This window comes from Fringilla coelebs, assembly GCF_963513975.1.
Source record: "Fringilla coelebs genome assembly, chromosome: 23".
Classification (NCBI taxonomy): domain Eukaryota; kingdom Metazoa; phylum Chordata; class Aves; order Passeriformes; family Fringillidae; genus Fringilla; species Fringilla coelebs.
Window position 1 is genome coordinate 3,427,972 of NC_140049.1, and position 11,600 is coordinate 3,439,571.

An 11,600-nucleotide genomic window follows, 5' to 3' on the forward strand; every position below is an offset into this window, starting at 1 on the left:
GGAGGGATGGGACAGGAAAAGAACCTCAGGAGAACAGCTTGGGCAGCTCTGGGGAGATGGGACAGGAAAAGAACCTGAGGATCCCTGGAGGGATGGGACAGGAAAAGAACCTGAGGTTCCCTGGAGGGATGGGAACCAGAACAGCCCGGGGAGATGGGTCAGGAGAACCTGGGCATGCCTGGAGGGATGGGTCAGAAGAAGAGCCTGGGGAGATGGGTCAGGAGAACACCCTGGCCATCCCTGGAGGGATGGGTCAGAAACCCAAGCCGGACATCTCTGGAGGGATGGGAGCCAGAAGAGCCTGGGGAGATGGGTCAGGAGAACACCCTGGCCATCCCTGGAGAGATGGGTCAGAAACCCAAGCTGGGCATCCCTGGAGGGATGGGAGCCAGAAGAGCCTGTGCAGCCCTGGAGGGACCTTTGGGCCCCGGGCCAGGGCAGCAGGAGGGGCTTTGCCTCACCTGACAGAGCTTTGCTCTGCCTCTGTGAGAACGCGGATCCCTGCCTGGAAACAAAAGCCATTTCAAGGAGGCCAAGCAGCCAGGGGCAGTGAGCAGCTCCAGGTGGGAGCTGAACCCATCAGCAGCTCCCCCAGGAGAGCTCCCCCTGCTCTGCCCCACGGGCACGGGGCTGAGAGCCCCTCTGGGCACTGATTTCCCTGTGTGTGGAACAGCCTGGATCCATGAGGGGAGAGAGCAAATGCAGGCACTGAGGTGAGGAGAGACTGAGAACTGTGTGAAGAAAGGTAAAAACAATCATTAAAAAAAATAAAAAATAAAAAGTTCTCTCTGTCTGATGCAAGGCAGTACATAAGTAAAGGTTAAGTCACCTTTTGGAACTGGTCCTAATGGGATGTTCCTTGTTTTTCCCAAAACAAGGCACGGGAACTTTTCTCCTGGATGGTTTTGGATGGAGGTGGGGAAGGTCAGGAATGTGGGGGTACACCTGGGCACCCCTCAGCCAAACCTCGGCCTCCCCCAGGAAATCTCCTCCAGTGCTCCAGAAATGGGGTAAAACTACAAGAAACGGAGAGGAGAGGAGAGGAGAGGAGAGGAGAGGAGAGGAGAGGAGAGGAGAGGAGAGGAGAGGAGAGGAGAGGAGAGGAGAGGAGAGGAGAGGAGAGGAGAGGAGAGGAGAGGAGAGGAGAGGAGAGGAGAGGAGAGGAGAGGAGAGGAGAGGAGAGGAGAGGAGAGGAGAGGAGAGGAGAGGAGAGGAGAGGAGAGGAGAGGAGAGGAGAGGAGAGGAGAGGAGAGGAGAGGAGAGGAGAGGAGAGGAGAGGAGAGGAGAGGAGAGGAGAGGAGAGGAGAGGAGAGGAGAGGAGAGGAGAGGAGAGGAGAGGAGAGGAGAGGAGAGGAGAGGAGAGGAGAGGAGAGGAGAGGAGAGGAGAGGAGAGGAGAGGAGAGGAGAGGAGAGGAGAGGAGAGGAGAGGAGAGAAAAGAGGAGAGGGGAGGAGGAGAGGAGAGGGGAGGAGGAGAGGAGAGGGGAGGAGAGGAGAGAAAAGAGGAGAGGGGAGGAGGAGAGGAGAGAAAAGAGAGCAGGAGAAAAGAAAAGAGGAGAGAAAAGAGGGGAGGAGAAGAGGAGAGAAAAGAGAGCAGGAGAAAAGAGAAGAGAAGAGGAGAGAAAAGAGGGGAGGAGAAGAGAAGAGAGAAAGAAGAAGAGAAGAGAAAAGAGAAGAGGAGGAGAGAAAAGAGAAGAGGAGAAAAGAAAAGAGAAGAGGAGAGAAAAGAGAAGAGGAGAAGAGGAGAGAAAAGAGGAGAGGAGAAGAGAAGGAGATCCAGTGGTTGATCCCCTCCCTGTGCTGCTCCTGCTCAGGAACACGACCCGTTATTCCAGAGGGAAACCCCAATTCCGTTTCCCCCCTTTGGTGCTGCTGTGCCGCGCTCCCCTCTGCCAAAGGCACCTTTGGGAAGCGCTTCAGGCCCCGGGGACAGCGCCCCAGAGCCTCTCATTGACACCTGAGATGAAGCCCAGAGCCAGCCCGGGGTGGCAGCACCACCCTGGGGACAGGCAGTGCCACGGGGGGCTGTCCCGCTGTCCCGCTGTCCTGCTGTCACACGGAGTGCTTGGCCATGTCCCCCTTGTCAAAGACAACTTTGGTGGCGAAGTAGATGGCGAGCAGGCCGAGGGCGGCGGCTGACACCATGTAGGCGGTGACAGACTGGGTGAACTGCACGATGGAGCCCATGAAGAGCGAGGGCACCACCTGGGAGAGCAGGAAGGCGCTGTCCAGGATGGCCAGGTCCAGGCAGATCCCTCGGCCCGGAGCCCCCAGCTCCGGCTCCCCCACCACGATCCGCAGGGAGACGTCGCAGGAGGAGCTGACGCACAGAGCGGAGCTGGGCACGGCCTGAGGGGAGCACGGGGATGAGGAGGAGGAGGAGGAGGGTGAGGAAGGGGAGGAGGAGGAGGAGAAGAGGCTGCTGGCGTGGCCGTTCTGGTAGGATGGCTTCTGGCTGGAGAGCAGCCCCTTGGAGAAGGCGGATTTCTTGTCCAGCAGAGCGGCGTCTTCCTCCTCTTTCCTCTTGTATTTGTGGAGAAAAACCTGTGGGGAGCAGGGAGGTGGGTGAGGAGGGAGCTGGGACTCTGAGAGGTGGGTGAGGGAGGAGTTGGGAGTCAGAAAAGTGAGTGAGGGAGGATTTGGGAGTCAGAGAGGTGGGTGAGGAAGGATTTGGGACTGAGAGGTGAGTGAGAAAGGAGTTGGGACTCTGAGAGATGAGTGAGGAAGGAGTTGGGACTCAGAGGTGAGTGAGGAGAAGGAGTTGGGAGAGTGAGAGGTGAGTGAGGAAGGATTTGGGAGTCAGAGGTGAGTGAGGAGGGAGCTGGGACTCTGAGAGATGAGTGAGGAAGGAGTTGGGAGTCAGAGAGGTCAGTGAGGAAGGAGTTTGGGCTGAGAGGTGAGTGAGGATGGATTTGGGAGTGTGAGAGGCGAGTGAGGAAGGAGCTGGAACTCTGGGAGGTGCGTGAGGAAGGAGTTTGGGAGGTGAGGAAAGAGTTTGGACTCTGGGAGGTGAGTGAGGAAGGAGCTGGGACTGAGAGGTAAGTGAGGAAGGAGTCTGGGAGGTGAGTGAGGATGGATTTGGGACTCTAAGAGATGAGTGAGGAAGAGCTGGAGTCTGAGAGGTCAGTGAGGAAGAGCTGGACTCTCAGAGGTGAGTGAGGAAGGAGTTTGAGCTCTGAGAGGGGAGTGAGGAAAGATTTGGGACTCTGAGGTCAGTGAGGAAGGATTTGAGACTCTGGGAAGTGAGTGAGGAAGGAGTTTGGGTTCTGGGAGGTGACTGAGGAAGGAGTTTGGGCTCTGAGGTGAGTCAGGAAGGAGTTTGGGCTCAGAGGTGAGTCAGGAAGGAGTTTGGGCTCAGAGGTGACTGAGGAAGGAGTTTGGGCTCTGAGGTGACTGAGGAAGGAGTTTGGGCTCAGAGGTGACTGAGGAAGGAGTTTGGGCTCAGAGGTGACTGAGGAAGGAGTTTGGGCTCTGAGGTGAGTGAGGAAGGAGTTTGGGCTCTGAGAGATGAGTTAGGAAGGAGTTTGGGCTCAGAGGTGAGTCAGGAAGGAGCTGGCCCTCCACTGGCCCTTGTTTCTGTGCAGGAGAGCAAACCCCGAGCCCTGTGTGTGCTCAGGGGAGTGCCAGCCCCAGCCTGGCTGTGTCAGACGGGCTCTGGGAGCCAGGCTGGCTCTTCCCCCCTGGCACAGGACCCAAACCAGCCCTGACTCACAGGGGAACCCGGCCAAGCCGGGCCTGGGCTGTGCTCAGAGCCCCAAAGCCAGCCTGGGGACGGTTTGTGCCTTTGTCACCTCCTCAGGGGTGCCACGGGATGGGTTTGGAGCTTGTGCTGAGCCCACCAGGGCAGGAGGGGAGAGCCAGGTCCTGCTGGGGGTGTTTGGGGTTTGGGGGTGACTGGGACCCCAGAGCCCAGCAGCAGCAGCACTGCTCATCTGGGATGGTTCAAAGTGCCACCAGCTGGGACACAGCAGTCCTGGGAACCCAGGGAAGGGCTCTTTCCTCAGCTCTACACCAAACCTCAACCAAGCTGCTTCATCTGCCCACCCAGATCCTCCTCACTCCAGCCAGGATAAAAAGGGGGCAGAGGGAACCCAAATCTCCTCCTTCTCCCCCTTTTCCTGCTCGCTCTGCCCAAGCTGTGAGGTCTCTGCAGAGTTCCCACAGAACATTTGTTCACACCAGGGCAGCAGAGAGCAGAGGCAGCTGTGCCCTCCCTGCCAGGCCTGGGGAACGTGGCCTTCCCCTCCCAGCCCGTGGAGTTTGATCATTCCACGGATCAAACATCCACGGGAGAGCCCAGCCAAGCTGCAGCTCCTGCCATCCCCTCACCCCCTCCATCCTGGTGCCAGCTGGGACGGGTTTGTTCCGTGGGAACATCTGGATGCCTGTGGTAACAACTCCCACTCCTTCCACGGCACGGCCAACCGCTGCCCTCGGGATGAAAGAGCTGCTCTCAAACCACAAATTAATTCTGCATTGGCAGCACAAGAGGAACTCCCATGAATCCAGCTCAGGAACCTCCTAGGACTTCTCCACAAGGATAACATCTGTGGGACAGGGTTACAGGCTTTTGTGCTGGTGTCACAAGTTTCACAAGGTTTCTTTATCTTGGGGCTGAGGGAAGAGTTTGGGTTTTCATTTTACTGATCCTGCTGCCCTCGGGCTGGCAGAGCTGCAGAATTCACACGGGGATAACTAAACCACACCAATTTTCCCCTAAAAAAAGAAGGAAAAAATACAAAACCCACAGTGCCAGGCTGCCCTGGAGCAGATGCCCACCTGTTTGTCGTGGTGGTAGAGGGATGCCAGCGTGTAGGGCAGGATCTGGAGGGCAGAGAAGGTGAACCCGGTCAGGGCAGCAGAGATGGTGACCACGGTGACGCTGTGGGACAGGCACATGACACAGGCTGCCCCAGGGAAGAACACCACGCTGGCCAGGTACACTGCCCGCGTGCCAAAGTGCTTCACCAGCCTGTCCATGATTGTCGAGAAGAAGATGGAGGTGATGCACTGCAGGAAGAGCCCCAGGCTGCCCATGCGCACACCTGAGGGGAGAGGGGACGGACACTGCCCTGGCTGCCCCCGGGACACACGGCCAGGCATCCTTCCCTCAGCCCCACACCCCAAAAACATCCTTCCCTCAGCCCCACACCCCAAAAACATCCTTCCCTCAGCCCCACACCCCAAAAACATCCTTCCCTCAGCCCCACACCCCAAAAACATCCTTATTTCAGTCCCAAACCCCAAAAACATCCTTCTCCCGGTCCCAAATCCCGAAACTATCCTTTCCTTGGCCCCAAAAACATCCTTCCCTCTGTTCCAAACTCCAGAAACATTCTTCTCTTAGTCCTAAACCCCAAAAACATCCTTCCCTCTGTCCCCAGATCCCAAAAACATCCTTCTCCTGGTCCCAAACCCCAAACCATCCTTCCCTGTCACTCCCAAACCCCAAAAACATCCTTCCTTCTGTCCCAAACCCCCAAAACATCCTTACCTCTGTCCCAAATCCCAAAACCACCTTTCTCTTGGTCTCAAACCCCAAAAACATCCTTCCCTCAGTCCCACACCCCAAAAACATCCTTTTCCATCAGTCCCAAACCGTCCTTCCCTCTGTCCCCAACCCCAGCCCATCCCTCCCTCTGTCCCCAAGCCCAAAAACATCCTTCCCTCTGTTCCAAACCCCAAAAACATTCCTCTCTTAGTCCCAAACCCCAAAAAATCCTTCCCTCAGCCCCACACCCCAAAAACATCCTTCCCTCACTCCAACCCCCAAAACATCCTTCTCTTGGTCCCAAATCCCAAAAACATCCTTCCCTCTGTCCCCAGATCCCAAAAGCATCCTTTCCTCAGCCCCAACCCCAAAAATATCCTTCTTTCAGTCCCAAACCCCAAAAACATCCTTCCCTCAGCCCCAAACTCCAAAAACATCCTTCTCTTGGTCCCAAACCCCCAAACTGTCCTTCCCTCTGTCCCAAACCCCCAAAACACCCTTCTCCTGGTCCCAAACCCCAAAACATCCTTCTCCCTCTGTCCCAAACCCCAAAACACCCTTCTCCTGGTCCCAAACCCCAAAACATGCTTCTCCATCAGTCCCAAACCCCCAAAACATCCTTCTCCTGGTCCCAAACCCCAAAACATCCTTCTGCATCAGTCCCAAACCCCAAAAACATCCTTCTCCTGGTCCCAAACTCCAAACCATCCCTCCCCCTGTCCCAAACCCCAAAAACATCCTTCCCTCAGCCCATCCCTCCCCGTCTGTCAGTCCCGAGCAGACAGCGGTGCCCGGAGCGCTCAGCCATCCTGGGCTGGCTCCGGGAGCATCACCAGGACTGCAGGGGCCACCCCCAGAGCCCCCTCCGTCCCTCGGGGCACCCCTGGCAGCCCGAGTGGCCCCGCTGCCCCCCCGGCAGCCCCGGTTTGTCCCTCACTCTCGCCCCGGGGCTGTCACCCTCCGCTGACCCGCGATCCGCCGTTATCTGATGCCAGCGGAACAAAGGCGAGCGGGAATTGTGCCCGAGCCAAGGTAAAGAACAGAACGTGCCCCAAAGGGCGGCATCCGGGGGCAACCCGGACCTTGCCCCCCTGGCAAAGATGGCTCAGATTTCAGGGAATTGAAGCCATTAACTCCTTGGAGCGGGGATCGTTCCTCAACACGTGTTTCTGTGACAGCCGGCACAATGCAGGGCTGAGCCGCTGCGCAAGTGTTAAATAATAATTAAACTGCCTCGGAGTTAAACAGACACCCAGCACAAAGGGGCAGTGTGCTGCAGGGCCCTCCGAGGGCAAAACTGCAGCAGGAAGGTGCCTCCAGAAGAAAGGATTTGGATTAGGGAGACCAAAGGAGTGGTTAGGAAGGGAGTCAAGGCTCTGGCATAACCTGTGGGCAGGTGAGGGCTGCTGGAGCTGGGGATGTGGCAGCTCCAAGGCACTGGAGAGGGGGCTGAGAGCTGGGAAAGGTTCTGGAGGGCTCCCAGGAGCAGCTGGAGGTGGGAATCACCCGGCAGCGTGGAGGGAAGGAGCAGCAAATCCCACCCCAGCAGCCTGCTCTGCAAGGATGGGAAAGCTGGGGAAGGAGGGCAGAGCTGTAGCCATGAAAAAAATTTCTGAAAAATCCATTTTCCTCCTGAGAAGCTGAGAGGCCTCAGGAACGAAATGTGAACAATAATTCTCTGCTGCTGTGGGATGCAACTGGTGCATCTTTGATTGGCCTCATGTGGTTGTTTTTAGTTCATGGCCAATCCCAGTCCAACTGTCTCGCACTCTCTGCTCAATCACAAGATTTTACTATCATTCCATTCCTTTCCTTGATGAAATCCTTCCTTCCATTCTTTTAGTACAGTTTTAATATAATATACATCTCATGGAATAATAAATCAGCCTTCTGAACCACTCAGTCAAGATCCTGATCTCCTCCCTGGTGCTGGGAGCCCGTGAACACCAGCCCAGAGGGCAGAGCCTGCACTCAGAGCCAGCTCCCTCCTGCTGCCACCCACCAGACCCTGCAGCCCAGATCGTGCTGGGAAGGACAGGAGGTGTTTCCCAACCTGCTGCTGCCTCGTGCCACGCTCCAGGAGCCATGGGAAAATGTTCTTTCCTGACCTATCTGCACAAAGCCAACCTTGCTGGAGGCTTTTTTTTTAATTACCAACAGAGCTGAGCCCATCCCCAGCTCCCAGGAAACGTTTCTAGCCCAGGGAATGTGGCAGCAGCTTGCTGGCCACAGAGAGAGGCACAGCTTTCCCAAGCACTGTCCTGGGGAAGGCTGTGAGGAGATCAGAGAAAAGGATGAGGAACAATTCTCATCTTCTCTTGCCGCACCTGTCGTTGTGAACATGTCACAAACATGTAAAATGTGTGATGGGGATTTGTTTGCCAAAGGGGGGTTTCTTAATTAGTGTTTAGGTTGGAGGACCAATTAGGCCCAGCTGTGTCTATAAATGGGTTTCTTAGTAAGAATACAATAATATGATAAGAATAATAAAGTAATTGATCAGCCTTCTGTGGAGTCAATGCTGATTATCACCCAGCTGGGGCCTGTGGTAATCACATATCCTCTGCACAGAGGGAGACACAATTCTCCCAGGAAAATCCTGGGAAGCTGTAGGAAACTTGGAGGAAAGAATTGAAACAATCATTATCTCTCTTTCTTGTTTCTAGGTGTGGCTCTCCAGAGCGCGCTATTCATGGCTCACCAACGGGGGAGAGGTTTTCACTCTGAGACCAGTCAGGTCTCAGCTTAGCAAGTCAGGCTATAAAAGTCACACCTTTTCCTAATGAACTGTTGTCCTGGACTGCCAAGGGAACTGGATTCCATTTGCCATCTGGATGTTTGTATTCCATTTGCCATCTCCTGTTCAGTGGGCAGCTCTCCTTATCTCTCCCACGCCCACTCCTCCCACCGGGAAGGATAATAATATTATATTATAATAATAATTATCTGCTATTTAATAATAATTATTATCTGCTGATAACAGGCCATTGAATGTCCCTGCATGGCTGATAAGAGCCACAGCATCCCATTGGGAGATGTGAGCCCAGGGGGAGGAGCCAAGCATTCCTACCCGGATAGAATCTGGAGATTCTGGAACACCAGCACGGCTTCTCCACTGCATTCCCAGAGGAACAGCAGCTGCCTCTGCCCCTGGATCTCCAGAGGATTCTGCACCTTTCTCCAGGATCCCTGCTCCAGCAGAACCACCCCTGGCACTGCAGGAGGGCTGAGCCACAATTCCAATGGCCCTGCTGCAGCACCCTGACCCACAGGGTGTCAGGCTGTGCTCTGGCTCTGTCAGTGTGGGTTTGGTTTACTGCATTGTTTATTTTATCCTTTTATTTTCTTCCCTATTAAAGAACTGTTATTCCTGCTCCCATCTTTTTTTTTTCCTGAGAGCCCCTTAATTTCAAATTTACAGCAATTTGGAGGGGGGGGGTCACATTTTCCATTTCAGGGGAACAAAACATCCTCACTTGGGGTGACCAATCTCCATATTGCATTCTGCTTCAGCACAACACAGGCACAGTGAGTGAGACAAGAATTGTGTTTTCCTTCCCCCCTGCTCATCCCACAGCTCCTCCCAGTTGAGAGGGTGTGTGAATGGACCACACCTGACCCAACAGCACCACGGACCTGCTCCTTGTAGCCATGGTATTTTCTGAAAAATCCCTTTGCCTGGATTTTTCCTCCTGAGAAGCTGAGAGGCCTCAGGAACAAAATGCAAACAATGATTATCTGCTGCTGTGGGATGCAACAGGTGGATCTGTGTTTAATCTCATGTGGTTGTTTCTAATTAATGGCCAAGCACAGTCCAGCTGGCTCGGACTCTCTGAGAGTCAGGAGCTTTTGTTATTGATTCCATTCTTTTCCTTTCCTTGCAAGCCTGCTGATGAAATCCTTTATTCTTTTAGTATAGTTTTAATATAATATATATCATAAAATAATAAATCAGCCTGCTGAAACATGGTCAGATCCTCATCTCTTCCCTCATTCTGGGACCCCTGTGAACACCACCACAATGCTCACACTGCCCAGAACCGCCCTCCTCTCTGATTCTCTTGTGCCAGTCCCACACACACCCCTGGCCCTAAGGGATCAACGCATCCTCACTTTGTGTAAAATCCAAATTGCATTCTGCTTTAGCACAACACAGGCACAGCGAGCGAGACAAGAATTGTGTTTTCCTTCCTCCCCGCTCATCCCACAGCTCCTCCCAGTTCAGAGGGTGTGTGAATGGACCACACCTGACCCAACAGCCCCACGGCCCCCTCCTCACCTTCATCGTAGTGCCGCCTGGCCTCCGTGCCCGGCTTGGCCCGGGGCACGCCGTGGTACAGCCCCTCCCCGACAAAATCCGTGTAGAACAGCATGAAGGTCATGAGAGCCATCCAGCTGCACAGCTCGGCCACGAAGAGGCGGCGGATCACCCTGGGGATGCGGCAGTAGAGGCCGTGCAGCCGCGGCAGCAGCAGGCACAGCTTCCTGCCCGCCTGCAGCACCCGCCCGCCCTGCAGCGGGCACGGCGCCCGCCGCCAGCCGCAGCAGCAGCAGCAGCAGCAGCTCAGCGACGCCTTGGGCGGCTTTGGGGACGCGTCCTTGAGCGCCGGCCCGTCCAGGAGATCCCCCCGGGCCGCCTCCTCTGTCACAAACAGCGTGGCCAGCACACAGCCGAGGAAGATGAGGGCCAGCAGGGTGAAGAGGCAGCTCTGCTGGCCGCCCAGGTAGGGCGCCAGGAAGGCCCAGTCGATGGCGGGCAGCAGGTAGCCGATGCAGCCCCCCAGGCTGACCATGAAGGCGTACATGGAGAAGGCTTGGCGGCAGTTGTCCGGCTCCTGGAAGAGGTCGGAGAGCAGAGCCTCCAGCGGGGTGAAGCACACCTGGCCACAGAAATCCAGCAGGCCGATGCCCACGATGAGGAAGGCGATCTCCAGGGGCCGGGGGTTGAGGGTGCACAGGCTGGCCAGGCTGCTGGCGTGGGGGATGACGAACAGGCTGAGCAGCACGCCCAGGCACAGCGCCCAGATGAAAGGTCGCCTGCGGCCGTAGCTGCTGCGCCAGTGGTCGCTGGCCGAGCCGATGAGAGGCACAAAAACCAGCCCAAGCACGGGGCCTATCCCTGGGGAAGAGACACAGGTGTTACAGGGACTCCTAAAAGGGATGTTTTGTCAATCTGGGAGGCTGCAGTGGGTCACAGCCCCTCATCCTGCCCTCACTCACTTCCAGACTGCGAGGTTTAAAAAAACAAAACCAACAGAAACATCCTTCCCTCAGTCCTCAAACCTCAAAACATCCTTTCCACTCCACCAGTCCTTAACCCTCAAAACAAAATCTCCCTCGGGGAGGTGACAAAAGCTGCCTACCCAGAACCATGGTCATGAACTTCTCCTCCACGCCCACCTCCAGCAGCAGCGGCGGCACGTAGGTGATGCCGGCGGCCAGGCACACCTCCAGCCCGAAGGTCAGCGAGTTGACCAGCAGCAGCTGGCTCCTGCGGCTCTGGAAGGACATGCTGTCCCCAGCCCCAGCCCTCAGTGGCACAGGGCTGTGTCCTGCCAGCTGCAGAGCTCCCGGGGATGCCCCCCAGGCGAGGAGTGGAGCTTCCCGTCCCGGGCTGCTGGGGAGATGCTGCTTCCCATTTTATCAACGGCCAAGGAACCGTCTTTGCCTCTTCCTCTTCTTGTGAGACGTGGGGAGCCCGGGCAGGGATCCCACTGCAGCCTCTCCCTCCTGCTCACAGGCTGGGGGCTGTGGGGAGAGAGTTAAACACGGCGGGGAATGGGTTAAAACCAGGGGCCACAGGGATGTGTCAGCACTGAAAGGGACAGTCCCCATCCCAGCAGGCTGGGGAGGGGTTGGGAGAGGGGCAGGTGAGGGGATGAAAGCTCCATCCCAGGTTTATCTCCAAGGGTTTGTGGGGTGGTCACCCCTGAAAGGGACAGTCCCCATCCCAGCAGGCTGGGGAGGGCTCAGGAAAAGTGAAAGGGTGACAACTCCATCCCTGCCAGGTTTATCTCCAAGGGTTTGTGGGGATGTGTCACCGATGAAGGGGACAGTCCCCTTCCCAGCAGGCGGGGGGGGGCTCAGGAGAGGTGGAAGGGTGACAACTCC

At 56.1% G+C, this 11,600-nt stretch overlaps 1 protein-coding gene across 1 annotated transcript; it reads right to left on the reverse strand.

Moving 5' to 3' along the window:
- Nucleotides 1-2,050: 2,050 nt before the first annotated feature.
- Nucleotides 2,051-11,000, reverse strand: SLC45A3 (solute carrier family 45 member 3; the record flags this gene model as incomplete). Its single annotated transcript, XM_084220722.1, has 4 exons — nucleotides 2,051-2,542; nucleotides 4,778-5,043; nucleotides 9,769-10,608; nucleotides 10,853-11,000. 4 exons carry the CDS (start codon nucleotides 10,998-11,000, stop codon nucleotides 2,051-2,053), a joined length of 1,746 nt encoding a protein of 581 aa, XP_084076848.1.
- Nucleotides 11,001-11,600: the final 600 nt, after the last annotated feature.